Below are 17,780 nucleotides of genomic sequence, written 5' to 3' on the forward strand. Positions count from 1 at the left end.
GGGGCACACCAGGCAACCACACACATTGGAGAGAGTAAGGCTAGAGTTGTTTTGGCATGCACCACAGAGTTTGTACAAAAATGTCAACAGACGCAGAAGCTTATTGTGTTTATTAAAAGGTTGAAAATGAACTGAACAAACGTGCACTAGTTTAAAGGGCTGCCCAGGGCAATAAGGAAATGACAAAACCCATACAATTCAAAGCGCGTCTCTGAGATGCCTTATTTCTTTTTTAAAGGGACAGTGTGTATTATTTAGCGCATCCTAGTGGTAAAAAAAATGATATTTATTACAAATATATTACTTAGCACATAAACATGCACTTAGAAAGATTCTCGTTGGTCAAAAAAATTCTCATCTGTTTTACAAAAGATGAGGCTTGCCTGAAGGGACCTGGCACAATTGTCTGCCTTCTTGCTATTACGGGTTGCCAAAAACTCCTAAAAGGCTAGAAATTTAATTTTACAAATGGTGCATTTGTCAATTTGACTTTCTGTAGCTTGTATTCTTCCTAAGGATTTATAGCAAACTTTTTTAGTTGCGCTACATCAGGTGTCTCTAAGGTGGTGCCTGCAGGCACCATGTACCACCCTAACGACACCTGAGTAGCCCACATACAAGTTCCGAAAATAGCTCCCCAGGTCATTGTGATTTTTCAGTTTATTTTATTTCTAACTGACATAATGTTTATTGGGCGGCACGGCGGGGCAGTGGTTAGCGCGTGTGCGGTACAGTTCTGAGGTCATGAAATTGAACCTCCTGTGTGGAGTTTGTATGTTCTCCGAGGGCTTGCGTGGGTTTCCTCCGGGCACTCCAGTTTCCTCCCACATTCCAAAAACATGCATGTCAGGTTAATTGGCCTGTCTAAATTGTTTCCAGGTGTGAATGAGCAAGTGAGCTGTCTGTCTCTGTGTGCCCTGCCACTGGCTGGCAACCAGTTCAGGGTGTTCCCTGCCCACTGCCCGAAGATAGCTGGGATGGGTTCCAGCACCCCCGTGACCATACTGAGGATAAGCGGTTCAGATAATGGATGGATGGATGGTTTTTATTGTTTGAGTGAGCCTATTTTAACTCAACTTCTAACTGTTACAACCTAGTAATAACATGATAACTTGTCATTTTAGAAATGCATATCACACTGGTAGCGCTTTGTGTCATTTCGTAACAAAAAGGACCTCTCACCTTCCAAAGGGTTGGGGGACCCCGTGCACTACAGCGTACAGTAATTTCTAGTGGTGAAATAAGGCACACTGTCCCTTTAAAGGACATCACATGGAACAATTTTCTAATTGCGATGGAACAGATTCCTCATTACCAGTCTAGCGTTTACCGTATACCATTGTCACCAACAAAATGGGCGAGTAAACCGAATACACCTTGGCTCCAAAGTGCCTGAAAGAGAAGCTGTGCTTCATTTGCCTCCGACTTTCTGTCAAGGAAGATTTTCCTTATTTGTATTGGGAAGACACATGAGTGACATTTTTGGGCACATGTTAAATCGGAAAATTTTACAGTGATGTCCAAGTCACGTCAGGAGCCCTAAAGCATTTAATGAAAGACAGGGCAACAACAAAAAGTTTCGGGATTCTAATTCCCACAATCCAGCCAGCATGGCAATGCCTTCCAGCATTCGACAACTACAATGCCCAAAATAAATACATATCAATTCAGTGCCATGCATTTTAAGCACAAAGGTGCAAACTTTGAGTAAAAGAGCCAGACATCTACCTGCACACGCCTGGACGTGAGGATCAGGCTTTGCTTGTGTGCAAACAGTAGGAATAAAAATAAATACGAATTAAAAGAGGGCAGAAACTGCAGCTGAGTAAACAGTCAATAAAACAATCAGTAGTGGTACAGTGCGGCGCTTGCACGCCCCTCAAGCCGACAGAGTCCAGGTCTGGAATTGGGTTGGCATTCCTTCAAAAGTGGGAGTGCTAGCATCACCTATGTGTTGCTACGTGGTTGTAGCTACGCCTATCAAGTGGAACCGGGCAAATTCTTGACCCGTCCTAGCGGCCCTTGAGCAATCCATCCAGCACGTAGTCTCCCTTTTCAGTCAACCAGTATCCGGCCATTGCGGCCACGCCACCGATGAAGATGGCCGTAAAAACCATGTCGCCTTTGGCGGCGAGCGTTGCCAGGGCGCAGATGACCGCGCCGAAAAACATCTGCTGCAGGACCAACACCTCGTCGTCCGTCATGTCGTCAAACAGGCCCTTTTCTGGACCGGCTGGGGATGAGGCCCGCAGAGCATAATCGTAGGTCAAGTGGGCAGGACTACAGAAAGGCCAACAACTGGTGCTAGGGTAGCCACCTACCGGGAGGCTTATTCTCCACGCAGATACTGTCTCTCCGGATGAAGCCCTCGGCGCAGTCGCAGTGGAACGAGCCCACCTCGTTGACGCAAGCCTCATTGAGGCCCGGGCACGCCATACCGCCCTCGCTGCATTCGTCAACATCTGCAACAACGGGCCGCATTTGCTTGCTTCGAAGGCTAAACATGACATGGTAAGAAGTACAGAAATCCCTCGCGGTATCGCGGTTTACTTTTGGTTATTTTGCTACTTCGCGGACTTTCATGGTGCGTTGTGTTCTGCGTTCTGATTGCCGTCAATAAAGTTTCGGTCTAAGTCTTACAAATGGGTAAAACAGCTTTCCCAACCTATAATACGTACACGCAACTCAATTTAACGCGGACCAAGTTGGACTAAAAGCAGTTTCTACGCCACATTTTTGTTTTCCAAAATAACGTCTACTTGAGGGCGACAAAATATCAATTCAAGTAAACTGGATAGTTTTGAAACATAAGATTCATCTTTAATTGTTTTTAATACGACCTGCCAAACAAAAAATGGCAAAAATATAATTATATATCGTCAGACTAATAACATCACTCACTTTTATGGGCTAAAATAAGATTTTTGTCTAAATCAGGTTCCGAATGGAAGTTTCTTTATCTCCGCAAGTAGGTCAACCATTCATATTTCGGATATCCAATTATAATTTAACAGAACGTAAGTTGTTTGTTTGTTTTTAAAAAACGTATATAAAGTACAGTTCTTTTATTTGTTTGGAATTTTCTTTTCACGCCAAACTTCTGTTTTCAGAAAAGGTCCGCAAAATGGCGACAAAATATAAGTGACGTGGATTTTGTTCTTGCAACATCCATTGCAGCCTGGTCATCCTGAAAGGGGGATTACCACATGTGCGGTCCCTTCATTTTACTCATGCTGAGGTTTTTAAGTTTTTCCTTGCCCTCATGTTGGTTTCAGATCAGGGGATGGTGTAATAATAGTCTGTAATAATAGTCTGTGCAATAACCTGTGCAGCCCTTTGAGACTCTTTGTGATTAGGGCTATACAAATAAAATGACTTGACTTGAAAACAAAAAAATGTTTGTTAAGTACAGTACTTGTTAATCAAATGCTCGAGCCTGTAAATTGGGTTGGTTCTTTGGTTTCAATGTATAATAGCGTAGTAGTAGCAGAGTAATAAATACATAACTACAAGTTTCTACCTTGCTGGTTTTCACTATTGCAGGGCCTTTTTGGAACGTAACACGCGAAAAACAAGGGATTCCTATAGTTGCTAATACACATCATACTGTTACCGAGACATTTGGCTCCTTTTAGCTTGTATCCCCGTGCGCATTTTTTGCAACGGGCAGGACCGCTGCCCATGCAGCCCACACACGCTTGGTCGCAACCTGTGGAACCCAAAGCAGTTAAAAGATGTCAGCAACAGAGGTCTAAAATTTGACTTTAAGGGACAGTGTATGTTATTCGACCACTTGATGTTGCTGTACAATGTCATGCTACTCAAGATGAGTGTTAAAAGCACAAGGAATAATACAAACTACTGACTCAAAGTGAGAAAAAATAACTTGCTGTTTTTGCCAAGACTTTTGTGAGTTTTTTGAGTACTTGTAGCAGCACGATAACTCTGGCAGCTCTCTCTCACTGAAGATCACGATATGTAAAATAAATATTTTTAGATTGAGCATTTAAAACAATTCACATTTACGATAGTTCATGAATTTTTGCTTTTTATATAAATAATCATTTTGTTGTTGAATTTATTTATTTTTTTTACCACCAGGATGCGCTAAATAATACACAGTCCCTTCAAGGTTGGGGCAGAGGGGTGTGGTGGTTTGGTTAGCTGATCTCAGTACTCCATCAGCAGAAAATGTTGCTCATTTCAGAGGTAATTTTTCTAGTTTTAATGTATTTCAACTTGTTTTTCTAGTTTAATAAGGAAAAATATACTCCACATGTGCAACAATTCTTCATGAATCGAAAAGTGTGGGCTCTCCTATTTTAGAACCACATTGACGAACTTATATTATGGTAAGAGCTAGTCACTCAGCCTTCCACTTAAGCATGCTTTTTATGCTCTCCATCAATCACACACACAAACACACACGCTTGATTGACAAACTAATGTTAAGATAAAAGCTAATATATCAGTCTCCACCAAAGCAAGTTAAATACACCCTTTACGCTGTCTTAATCACACACACACTTTTCTACCACTGGCTCAGAAATCTCAATATTATCAGCGGCCTTGTTTCACAGGCATGTCGGGAGACTGAGAAAGCAGAGCTGCCCCTATTTACTCCTCTTCAACCATATTCTTCCTGCTTCAGAGGCTCTACCCCCGGTCGCTTATCCAATCGTAAGGCGCGCGGTGGGTAGAGTTGGAGATAGAGGGAGTGAAGAGAACAAGAAAGAGGCTCGGCTGCATCTGAGCCTAAATAATCGGGCCGTAGAATAAATAAAAACGCCGATCCCGATATCCGTCGAATTCCCAAATATCAGTAGCGTTAATCGGCCCGCCCGATAATCGGTCGACCTGTATTTGAACACCACAGACCTTCTTTGCCCTTAATTGTAGTGGAACGGCACCACGGAGCAGTCAAGGCTTACCTCTGCAGTCGTAGGAGCCGTCTGTGTTGTGACAGTACGTGTTGGAAGGACATCGCGACAGCTCCGTGCCACATTCGTCCACATCTAGAACAAGTGTGATCAGTCCAGTCTTATCTCGGATCGCTTTGCCCGGTCGCTCTTTCACTCACTCACCCACGCACTTGTCAACATGAAGCATCCAGCCCGCTTTGCAAGCCAGGCACTTGTAGTCCTGCGGCCCCGAGCATTTGGAGCACGAATGGAAGCATGCTACCGATGGCGAGAGAAACACAAAAACAGCAATGTGACCAGGAATCCAAACAACAAGTGCTGCAACTGACTATCAATAAAAAAAAAAAAAAATCACTTGATCGATGAATCTGATTTTTTAAAAACACATTTTTAATTTTCTCTTCTTTATTAATTTGGACAGATGGAAAATTTTGCACACAAAACAACAGAATGTTCTGTAATGTAAAAGAAATCCAGGTTTTTCTCATTTAGCTTAACAATAAACAAATATACATACACATGTATGCTATACGCAAAAAGTAAGATACTTTTTTGATAAAAAACAAAAACAGGAAGAGGAGAATGTCAGTACTTCGTCGAATGTTTGTGGCTTTTTTATTCAGGCACAGCACACAAAAAAAGAAGCATAAATCATTCATTGACAAAAACAAATAATAAACTATTTGCATAAAAACAGCTGTACAATACAATAATCCAGAAATAAAACATGTGCCCAAAGGGAGTAGGCTTTTAAGTGCCTAACCCTGTTCCTTGCAGGAAAGACATATTTAACAATCAAAACAAGAAAACAGAAGTTTACACCACAAAGGAAAACTAAAAACAAAGAAATGAGATTTCAAACTTGTAATACTATTGTTAGTGACTCGTATAGCATATCATATCCAAATAAACTCTTGGTATATTCATCTTAAGTACTTTTATTCTAAATACATTAAGTATATGATTTTCCAAATTAATAATAATAATAATAATAATGCATTATATTTAAAAGCGCCTTTCAAGCCACCCAAGGACACTGTACGGACAATGAGAAAATACAATGTAAAAAATTGTAAGCAAAATATTAAATAAAAACAAGACATAAAATTATAAAAAAACATAGGAAATGGAGAAGCTATGTGTTGTAGGCAGTCCTGAACAGGTGTGTTTTAGACGGGACTTAAAAGTGGAGAGAGGTGTGCAGTTTTGGAGGTCCGGAGGTAGATTTTTCCAAAGCTTTGGAGCAGCGTGACTGAAGGCTCTGGCTCCCATGGTGCTCAGGTGGGCAGGGGGCACTGACAGTCGGAGGGAGGACGAGGATCTGACGGAGCGAGTGGGGAGGTGCACCTGGAGAAGGTCGCACAGGTAAGGAGGGGCCAGGTTGTGAATGGCCATATATGTATATAGGATCAGTTTGTAGCTGATGCAATGTTGAACAGTTTCTGGGAGGGCGTCGAGATGTGGACCAGGTCGAGTTGATTGAGCCAGGGTTTTTATACTCGACGTGTCTGTGCGACCCGCGGTGAATGTAGCGGCGTCAAGGCAGGCGAGCGATGTCAGGATGATGGTGCAGCTCCGGTGGCGGAGGCTCCACTGCAATCCACCGGATCCGTAGAAGATCCACGACAGAATAGTGGAGCAATCCTGTCGCTGGATGATGGCAGAACGTCAGGTGTATCAGGAATAATCCAAAGGCGGCGAGGTTTTGGCACGCCATGACGAGGGAGAGAGGCCGGTGCGGTGACAGCTGGTAGGTTTAAGCTACCGGCGTTAGCCCGTGGACTAAGTTACGATTGGGTTTGATTGTTCAGGTTACATCAACCGCAGTACCCACAGTCCAAAACAGAAGGGCAAAAGAAAGATCAGAAAGAAAATCTGAGCTTCGAAAAGTTTGGAAAAGTTTGGAGTGAGAGGCGGCGACATACACGCTAGCGTCCTCTCACCCCGAGTATTCGATGTAATAAAGGACATTTTGAAGGTAATCGTCTATCGTTCCATGAATGTAAGGCTTTTCAATGTTGTGCGAGAACTTGGGACCCTGAAGTTATGGATTCTTCTGAGATAATCAGTGTCTGCTCTGATGGGAAACAACTGTTAAATATTTTTGGGTAGCTGGTCCCTACATGCTTTGTATACTACCAAAGGGGAATTAAATTTCAGATGTTAACATGTTAGATTCCGTAAACAGCGTAATATTTTCTATATACCAAGCGTTGAGCAGAATCCTAATTGCTATCTTCTGTAATCAAATTAGCAATTCTATATCGTTCTTATATGTACAGTATTACCAAATCTCTGTAGAGTAACTTAAATAAAGGGAAATAATGAACTGTACTTTGTATGGGGGTTTTTGGGCGTCAAATATATCTCTGTGTCTACTCATAACTGCAATATCTAAATCTTATTGTACATTGAATGGTTTTATTTAGCCATTTGAGTTGAATTTCGGTATCTGACAAGTGCTATATAAATATATTTGGATTTAGCTCAATTACATCGTGCATCAAAACGCCCTCAAGACACAACGAATCAATGATGAAACTCATTGCCCACGCTTTTAATAGTCATTTGTTATCGATTTGCTGTTACAGCCTTACAAACAACACTTCAAAATGCGGACCACTGAAATTACCAATCAACACAAGTAGAAATGTGACCTTTTTCGAACATGCCAAGTCTTGCAGGAAGGTCCCCGCCACTCACAGAATTGCACTGTCACGGAATGAGAGAACAGGCTCAATGGAAAATGCACTAAGAGCACCTGAACAAGCTCCCGCTGTGGCGTTGGCACTTTTGTCCACGTAGTATCCCTCAGCGCAGTCCTGGCAGAGCAAACCGGTATATCCTGGATCGCACACGCAGTGGCCGCCGCCCAAGCGGGTGCCTTCCCCCTCGCACCGGCCCAAGCCACCGCACACACCGTCGGGACCCGTCGGGCATGCTGAGAAGAAAAAGCGTTTGAGCCTCACGTGTCACTTTTAGCTAGGAGCAAACGTGATGAGGTGCTGACCTTGGCAGTCTGGTCCGAAGTGTCCTGGTGGACAGCAGAGCTTCAGCTGCTCAGTGCACAGCCACTCCGACAAGTCGGGCGCCTCCCTCTGCCTGTGCCACACGTCAATCATGTCGAACGTAATACGGTGGTACCGCTACTTACGAATGTATTTGGTTCGTACAGTGATGTTGAAAAATGAAACCGTCTGAACATTTTCCCATTGAAATGAATTGAAAAGGGGATATTCTGTTCCAAGGTCATCAAATGCAATCAAACCTACATTATATCATTTACAACTGCCCTGTAGGTACATTAATGTTCATTCAATATTCATAAATATACCACAAAATATAAATAAAACAATAAATAAGACTAAATAAAGGCAAAACCCTAACCTAACCCTTACTGTACAGTCCAAAGTTTTGTGAGCCAATAACAGTTAAAAAAAACAACCAAATCTTCTGCTTCTTCTTTTTCCTCGCCTTATTCGCAATTAATTGAGTGAGAACCAGCGACTTCCCAGTCCCGGAGCGGGTGCCCTACCCCAACGTCACTGAGCTGGTAACAACAACATCCGAATAAAATTGATAAAATGTTGTCAGTTCAATATCTTGGCAAATTTTTCCATGGCAAACGTTTCCATTCACTGTGCCGGTTTGGTTGCTGGAAGCATAAAATAGCAATCCAACGACTTTTGTTACTGTCTAGATTTCAAAATGTTTTTAAAATTTTTCGGACAGTTTTCATTAAACATCTTCACTAACTGTCAGCTTTTGTCTTTATCGAAATATCTTCTCGTGAAAAAAGCCCGCAGTTTTTCCTAGCAGGCTAACACTTCCTTAATTTCTGCCTTTGATAATGTGATCGTGTCCCCATCGAGCTATTTTTCTTGAATCTAAATCATAAAAAGCTTTTCCATATCTTAATTTATTGCAGTCCTCCAGCTTGATAAAACAGTGATACCAATCGCCACTGTTGCAGACTTTAGGATAACATTTTGCTTCTTTTCGATCATAAGAGGAACCCTGGCTCTCTTTTTCTCTCCTCTTTTCACCAGGAAACATAAGTCATGCGCAATGGCAGAGTGAACCAAGCCCTGGTTGGCCGGCTGCAACCAATGAATTAACGGACGTGACTGTTGGCCAATTCAATTTAGGGGGAAAACAAGGGTCCCACCTAGCTAAATGCTGTTTTCGCGTCACTGACTTTGTATACTTAAAACAGATCGTATTACTAAGGAAGCTTTTAGTCTCCCGTGTCGATACCGAAACATAGACGGGTCGATCGTAAAACGAGTTACCACTGTATCGTCTCATTAAGTGTGTCCTGATGACATCTTTTAACGCAACAGCACGATGTTTTCAGGAGAGGATTTCTGGCAAATTCTGAGTCCGGTTCTCTGCAAGCTATTGGATGGCCACAGTTCTGTGGTTACCTGCGGAACCACCACGTTTCCACCTGGTCCTCGATCTGCTCCAGTAGCCTGTTGCATTCAAAGTCGGCCTGGTCACAGGCGCTCTCCACGATCTCCAGGAGACGTGTCTCGCTGCAAAGGCAAATAGAGTAAACACACTTATTGATCCTATTGAACCTGACCGGCTGCACTGGTAAGCGGCACACATTGCAGCTTGCACAAATTGTGTTTTTAGTGCAAGTGAAGTGAGCGCAATCAACAAAATCTGTGCTTTCAGGTCATGGCTCCCCACCCACCGTGGGTTGTTTGGTGCCCGGCCGCACAGAAAGAAAAGTTCCTTTTTGCCTGTTATTCTTTTATTGACACTGCTACGTTGAGACTGAGGTGTAGTTCGCACGGGTAGGCACAGATGCTTTTAGGGTAGTGCAACTGGAACGTTGGATGTGAGGATTTTCGCCCACGAAATATACAGTGAAGGATGAATAAAACCAAACTTCTGCACTTATAGCCAATCAGCTGGAGAATGATCAACTGCAGATCACTAGGAATGTTACGACTATAGTTCCCAAACTTGGTGCCATGCAAAAACTTTTGGCAATGGAAAAAGAGGATGCACGGGTCCATATGTTCATTCGGTTCATTTGGTGAGTTTGTATTTTGAATTACTTAGCATGCGACGTAACGTTTTGCGTGAAACATTATAATAGCGACAAGATTGTGCTTCACACTTTGTAGGTCCAGGGTTCAATTCCAGCTACCGGCCTCCCTATGTGGAGTGGACATGTTGTCCCCAGGCCCCCGGGCACTCTGTTCTCCTATCACATTCCAAAAACATGGTTGTGCCATGATGACTGATTTGGATCACCTGTGCCCGCTCGTTTGGTGTCAGCAGCTGCGGGCTACCTGATTGGTTCCCTGACCTTTTTAAGCCAAGTCCTTTCACTCGCCAGTCTGTTCACAAACCTCTGTTTTTACAAGGCAAGCATTTTGACTCTGACTCCCGTCGGTCCCGCTTTTTGCACTCATTTTTCCACCCGTCCGTTCCTGATCTCCCTGTTTGTCTCCGGCTACGACCTCATTTTGACCCCGACCATGTTTGCTCTCCCGTCCCAGCTTACGACCTGTTTTTTAATCCCGACCAGGTTTTTGCTCTCCTGTACCGGCTATCGACCTGTTTTTTCAGTTCTTGACACCGCCATCTCCCGCTCCGGAAGATCCACTTCCGTATTAGTATCACAATCAGATTGTGTGAGCGGCTTGCTTCCCGCGTCCAGCGAGCACCGGATCGGGGGCGCTGCCCTTCCTCCTTCTACCAATAAACTTGTGGTTAACGCTACGCATTTGGGTCCTGATTCCGTTCTGGTCGTGACAGGTTGGGCTGAATTAATATGATTTCGGTGCGATTATTCGAGGACACACAATTTACACCCATTGTTATTATCATTACTGTTGTTATTATAAAGATAGTTATAACTGTTATTATAACTGTTATTATTATTTTAGAAAAAGTAAAAACATGTTCAACCCTGTTCTCCCCATGCTTGCGTGGGTTTCCTCCTGAAACTCCGGTTTACTTCCATGTTCCAAAAACATGCATCTCAGGTTAATTGGCTGGTCCAAATTGTCCCTAGGTGTGAATGAGCGAGTGAGGGTGTCCCCTGCCCACTGCTTGAAGTTGGCTAAGGTTCCAGCACCACCGCGACCCTTGGTATGATAGACAGCGCAGATAATGGATGGATGAATGGATGTTTAACCCTCATGTTGAGTTAGGAATTGGCACCACTAACTATTGTTAGTGGGTCTAACTCAGTCCTGATCACCGAACAGAAAGAAGTATCGCTCAATATAGCTAATACAACATATAAACAAACAGATGCATCCATAACCATATATTCCTATAGTAATTTGATTTTATGTTCCCTGTGACACATCAGTTTATTCCATTTTATAACCATAAAACAGGTCTCTGGAGACCCTAACATCGCATAAGTCCTTTAACATATTGTCAGACATTAAAGGTTGGAGACCCTTGGTTTAGGTGACCGACCTGCTGGCATACTTGGCCAGCTTGTCCTCTTCCCAGGCCGTGTTGCCGCCTCCAAAGTTCTTGTTGGCTGTCCTCTCCAGGCCCTAGAAAGGACGAAGACCGTCGATGACGAGAAGTGGAACGCATGACATGAATTGACAAGAGCTGCGAGGGTACCTTGACGAAGCTCTCCGCTAGCTTCTGACAGGTGTGGCATGGCGCTGTGCAAACACTGCCCAGCAAAAGCTCGCACAGAATGATAAGGAACGGGCAGGTCACCCGCATGATGTCTCTCTGAGAAATCAAAAGGAACTAGAGGTAAGATCTTTAGCTCAAACACGGACTTGACCCAAGCCAAAACAATTATGGGTAAATAATAAAAAATAAAAACAGAGTGAGAGAGATGCCCTCCTCCTCACAAATACAAAATAAAGTATGAAAATTTGGGTTTGTTCCGAGCTAGGTCCCTCAAATCAAGTTACAGGGTTCCTACAACTTAAAGCAAGTTAAATTCAAGACGTTTGAAGACTTTTTAAATACCTTCTAAAATCATATTTAAGACCAAGACGACAAAAAGAAAACATAATTGAAAAAAACAAAACAAAACCCACATAAATTAGAGGCAATTTCAAACTAACATTTTCTTTTTTTTAATTTAAGTCTTGTTTTCGTCCACTTGAAAACTTTCCATCTGAAAAATATAGCACCCTCCAAAATTTTAGTCATGGAAAACAATAAATAAAATAAATGTTTACAGTAAATTATGGACCCTCAGTCAAAACTGCCAGATAACTACTAACTCTTCTGCTACATTCCTTAAGCATTTTATTCATGATGCATGATGAATGACTTTTTTACTAAAACTTTTTTAAGACTATTGAAAATTGGATTTGAGACCTTTTAATGCCAATTAAGGCCTTATTTTTAGACTAACGAATTCAATGCCTTTTACCACTTTTCAAGGATCCGCGGGAACCTTGAGTATATTTGTTGGGCTCGGGCTGATTAGGCCTTCAATATCCGCGGGACGGGTCGGGCTGGACTTTTTTAAGCTCAATTTTACCTCTAAAAGGAACAAAGTCATCAACGGAGAGCTGGCTTGGGAGACGACGGATGCTCCATTCGGGATGCAGCCTTGGCGGTTAGCGCCTTATGCATCAGCTACTATCGTATTTTCCGAACTACAAGGCTGACCTAAAAACCCCAAAAAGGCCATAAATTTGAAAGTGCACCTTACAACCTTGTGCAACTTGTATACCACAAAATAGGGTGGATAAATTCAGATATAAATAAGGCCTTATACGTGTGCATTCCTACATGTAGTATAGGGGTTTGAAAGTATTGTCACGGTTGCCATGGTGCCCAATGGGCCCCGCCCCTGTGGCGCCAGCTGCGGCTCATTGACAGATTGGCTTTCCGTCTATTTAAGCTCAGTGCTCTCATTCTTCCTTTGTCAGTCCGTCAACGAACCTCTGCCCCGCAAGTCGTGGGTTTTGACTCGGTCCTGTTTCCTGTTGGCATTTCCTGTCCGGTATTGTTACCGTTTATTTTTGTCCTGATTAATATCAGTTTCCAGTTTCGTTCCCATCTATTTTTGTCCTGTTTATTATTCTCTCAAGTTTTCATTCCCATCTAGTATGTTCTGTTTTATTTCGATATCTGGTTTCATTATCAATCCTGTCTGTCCCGTCCTGTCCAGTATCGAACCCATCTGTCCGATATCTACTCGGGCAATTGGTATCGATCTTGCCGGCCTCTGGCTTCCTATCATCTCACGCCAGACAGCTGCCTAACATGCATGACTCCCCATTTCCTGTAAAATAAAAGGCTTGTGTGAGAAACGTCACACGTTTGGGTCATGATTCTGTTCCGGTTTCTGACAAGTATACCACCGTATTTGTGCAATGATTGATAGATCAATCTATAAACATCACACACATAAGTCTCAAATAATTGTATGCAAAAGGAATTCAACCGGAGTCCCACAGTAAGGGCGCTTAACCACTAGACCACCAGTGATACAAATGACATACATATGGCCATTAGGTTGTATCTCATTATCACACAGTTATCAAATACGATGCCAGAAAGGAATGTCAAAGAATGGAGAGAATAGAGAGCCGTCCTGAAAGATATTAATAAATGCAAAGTCTAAATGATCATCAAATACACCAAAAAGTAGTTTCCCTCGTCATGCTTTTTTGCCGTCTATTCATATCAATCAGGACAACTTTCTGTTTTTTCTATTCTCTTGCATTTGTTTCTGGCACCATAAGTAAAAGAGAATGTTAATGAGGTAAAATGCAATGCCTTTTCATATCACCGGCGTTATCACCGCCGGTGCAAAGTTTTCATTTCATCAAGATAAACGTAAATCTATAACATTATCAAATGATATACAAAAGTTAAAAAGGTACTGTAGATTTGTGTCCATGTGCCTTATAGTCTCGTACGCCTTATATAGGAAAATGTATGGCAAAACACTCCTGTAGAATTCAGACTATAAGCCGCAACTAATTTCCCAAACTTTCAACCCTGCGGCTTGAGCAACGATGTGGCCAGTTTATGCATTTTTTTTCGGCCGCCAGGGGCGCCCAAGCAGTAAAGGTAAGTGTGAGACACGTAGAATATACCGTATGTGTCGAGGAAGAGGCAAGTTTAATGTAACTTGGTGCTTTTTTCATGAATACAACTAGCATGACCATACCCTCATCATGGAAAAGGTGTCAATCGAAAGGGGAGGGCTAATAACAATATTGGGAATCATTTTACGAGTCTGTTCATTTGCAAACAAAAAAATTGTGGCGAAAAAACAAACTACAACGAAGCAGAAATGTTTAAGTTGGATTTTTATTTATCTGTCATGTTTTAATGTGGGCACATGCGGCTTATAATCAGATGCACCTTATAGTACGAATTTGACTGTATATTTTTATAGTGTGGAAAATGCTGTACACTTATGATATCTTCAATCCTCATCATTTTGGGCAATTTCACCAAAGGTCATTTGTGAACCGTCATCGTTTTAGTCTTTGGGAAAGATAACACTTGGAAGTCATCATTTGTGCATTGAATGCAGATTTTTCCTATTGGTCGAAATGTTTTCCTGTCTGCGGTCGCAGTTGCGTTTCCTGTGAGTCAGCATCAGGACCAATCTTAGCTTAGCGTCACTTGGGTTAGCTTTTAGCACGGGTTAGAGAATGCATGTGAACTCAGCTGCACTTTTTTCACGATGAAAGTAATAAAACGGAAGGGACAGTAGCGGTGACCGTTGCGAGGTTGCATTGGAACGGTGGCTAGCAGTTGGCCGCCGAAACGTTTCTGACCTGGACGAGTCCGAGTCCCAATGCCGCTGCCGCCTTGTTGCCTTTTCGCGCTTCACACGCAAAAGGCGCAGATTCATATTTGGGGAAGAGTGTTACAAAAAATGGCGCTTATTCGCGCGTACGAGCAAGTGTCTCCTGCTGCTCAATTTAACCAAATCAGGCGAAGAATAAGATACCTTCTCGACCTTCGTTGGCCACTAGTGGTGTGTCGTTCGCGAACGAAATAGCCTCGCGAGCCAACTCCTATCGAAACTCTCTATTTTCCCCACTCTTTTTTCTCTCTCTTATTCTTTCTTTTAACATTCATTCTCTCTTTTTTTTGTCCAGCCTCCTTAATTCCCCTCTCTCTCAGCCACCCTATCTATGCATGTCTCTCTTTCTCATTCATTTTCTCTCTTTTTGTCCACCCTCCTTGATTCCCCTCTCTCAGCCACCCTGTCTATGTCTGTCTCTCTTTCTCATTCATTCTCTTTCTCATTCATTTTCTTTCATTCTCTCTCTCCTTCTCACTCTCTCTCTTTATCTCATTCATTCAAATTAATTCTCCCTCTTTCTCATTTCTTCCCTGTCTATCCCCCTCTCTTCTCTTTTTCATTCATTCTCATTCATTCTCTCTTTCTAATTCATTCTCTCATTCATTCATTCGAGAGAGAGAGATAGAGAGGGGGGAGAGAGAGAGTGTGTACTTTTTCAGTACCGGGTGTAATCTAACTAATTAAATTTTCTGCCGTTACTGTTCCTGGCGGTCAAAAGCAGTGTGGTACTTTGGGTGCATAATGCCAACAGCAGCATACCCTCGCACACCTAAAGCAGTTTTTAGCTGGGCGCTTTTCCGCACTCCTCTGAGTTGTTTACGTCGCATTTTTTCAGACACGTGTCGTTTGTAAACAAAACGTTTATTTGAGTCTGCTCTTGGAAGTAAACAGAGGGAGCCCCCCCCCCCCCCCCCCCCCCCCCCCCACCAATCAACACCTGGTTCCCTCTGAGACGCCTCTTTTTTCTTCTTTAGTATGCATTTTTAGGGTATTCTGTTGATGACTTTAATTTTGATGATCACAAAAGATTAAAATTGTTTTGTATTTTATCTTTTTTTTGTAGTTTTTAAAAATAGTTTATGTATATTTTCTGTGTTTTTCAGAGTTAATTTATTGATATAAAAATGTAAAGTTTATTTTTTTCTTCTTTTATTTATTCTTTCCTTTTGTTCCTGTTGTATTTCTTTTTATTCCATTTTTTCCTTTATTTCCCCGAATTTAATTTAATCCATGCATAAGGTGACATAGTAATTGGTAATGTAGAGAGTAAAGCTACTAAAACAACTTGAAAAGCCATTTGGGACCCTAAAGAGCACTTTTTAGTGAGTCGAGCCGAGAAAGCCGGTTCTCTAAAACTGGTCGGAAATTGCATTTCTAAGAGTAAACTCCGGTCATAGGCCTCACCACAGATTTTCCTATTTGCTCAGAAAAGTTGAAATTCTTTGTCACAGCTGATACATAAAGAAACAGAAATAGTTACTTTCCCTGGTAACGAGTTACCTTTTTAACGTAACGTTCCACACCCTGTCTGTCTATCTATCTATCTATCTATCTTTCTATCTATCTATCTATCTATCTATCTATCTATCTATCTATCTATCTATCTATCTATCTATCTATCTATCTATCTATCTATCTATCTATCTATCTATCTATCTATCTATCTATCTATCTATCTATCTATCTATCTATCTATCTATCTATCTATCCATCTATCTATCCTCTCGTTCTTTCTCGCTTTCTCTATCTCTGTCTTTCCATGGATATCTCTGTTTCTCTCTCTCTCTCTCTCTGTTATTTTCTGTCTTTTCTCTCTCTCCCCCTCTCTCTCTCTCTATCTGTCTCTCTCTCTCTCTCTCTCTATTTCTCTCTCTCTTTCTCTCTCTCTCTCTCTCTCTCTCTCTCTCTCTCTTGAATGCGCCGATGACTGGTCAATATGAGCAGCTCTGTTGTTTCGTTAATATAAACAATTTGAATGTTTACATTGGGTAAAAGTTCACTGTATTTTGAAACAATAAAGGCTATAGTAATATAGTAGTATACTACATTTTCAAAATTAACTGATTTAGCGCATAATGTCACATTGTTATGAACAAAATATTATTAAATACAAAAACAATCTGAAAAAACATGTTTGGGAGTTGAAAGAGCCGTCTCTTTTCCGTGAGCCGAGCCGAATAAAACGGGTCTCTGAATAGAGCCGGAAATCCCATCACTACTGGCCACAAATATTAAGCCGCGCCTTTAAGGGCGGTAGCTATGTTTGTTGACCAATCACGGTCTTTGATGTCCCCACATGCCGGACGTGGTCACTTTGTGAGCTTTCAAAACATTTTCTTTCAATTGAAATTTGAAAGTTAAACGTCCAAAAATGTAAAAAAAATAATCTCTTACTGGAATTATAAGATACACTGGAAGTGTGTACTAGAATACCAGGATACAACGCAAAGAAAAGAGGGCTTGACAGCGAGTAATGTTTTAGAATTGCTTTGTTTAAACCTTCCACCATGCCTTTAAACAACTCGTAATTACCCTAAAACAATTACAAATAATGGTTGTTATTTAGTAAACTTAGAGTGCCATGAAAAAGTATTTGCCCCTGCTAGGACCTTAATTCGGCCTTAAAGCCAGGACCTTAACTTGGCCTTTAGGTCCTTAGCTTGGCCTTTTGTGAACTTTCTATGAAGTCACTATCTTTGATTTTTGCATTTCGGAGATGGAATATGAAGGGAGAGGACCCACGCAGAAGGGAAAGGACCCACACAGAGGACTGGAAGAATGCTGCTTGGGAGGGTGGGATGGCAGAGCTATGCCCTTGCACAATAGTATTGCCTTTTACACGCTGGTTAACTACTGTTAAAAGAAAATAACTCTGAAATTGCTTAATTGATGTTGAAAATGTCAGGAAAAAATGTTAAAACGTCATATCGTCACGTCATATTGTCAAATATAAAAAAATTGTGAATATGCTTGATGGCTGTGTTTTGCTGCTGTTGGTGTCGGTGGATTTGTTCAGACCGAGGACAATCGACTTTGGCCTGGACGGATCTATTGACACTAACAAA

General features: G+C 41.9%; 1 protein-coding gene across 1 annotated transcript; it reads right to left on the bottom strand.

Moving 5' to 3' along the window:
* Positions 1 to 95: 95 nt before the first annotated feature.
* creld1b (CRELD disulfide isomerase 1b) lies at positions 96 to 14,885 on the bottom strand. Its single transcript, XM_088332317.1, has 11 exons — positions 14,681 to 14,885; positions 11,532 to 11,648; positions 11,376 to 11,458; positions 9,350 to 9,460; positions 7,933 to 8,024; positions 7,684 to 7,863; positions 5,085 to 5,180; positions 4,932 to 5,015; positions 3,614 to 3,709; positions 2,322 to 2,462; positions 96 to 2,233 (listed from the first exon to the last, which is right to left on the bottom strand). The coding sequence occupies exons 2-11, from the start codon at positions 11,637 to 11,639 to the stop codon at positions 2,013 to 2,015; spliced, it is 1,212 nt and encodes a 403-aa protein (XP_088188443.1). The 5' UTR covers positions 11,640 to 11,648; positions 14,681 to 14,885; the 3' UTR covers positions 96 to 2,012.
* Positions 14,886 to 17,780: the final 2,895 nt, after the last annotated feature.

Source organism: Urocampus carinirostris, chromosome 3 (assembly GCF_059441175.1).
Source record: "Urocampus carinirostris isolate Australia breed hairy pipefish chromosome 3, RoL_Ucar_1.0, whole genome shotgun sequence".
Classification (NCBI taxonomy): Eukaryota; Metazoa; Chordata; class Actinopteri; order Syngnathiformes; family Syngnathidae; genus Urocampus; species Urocampus carinirostris.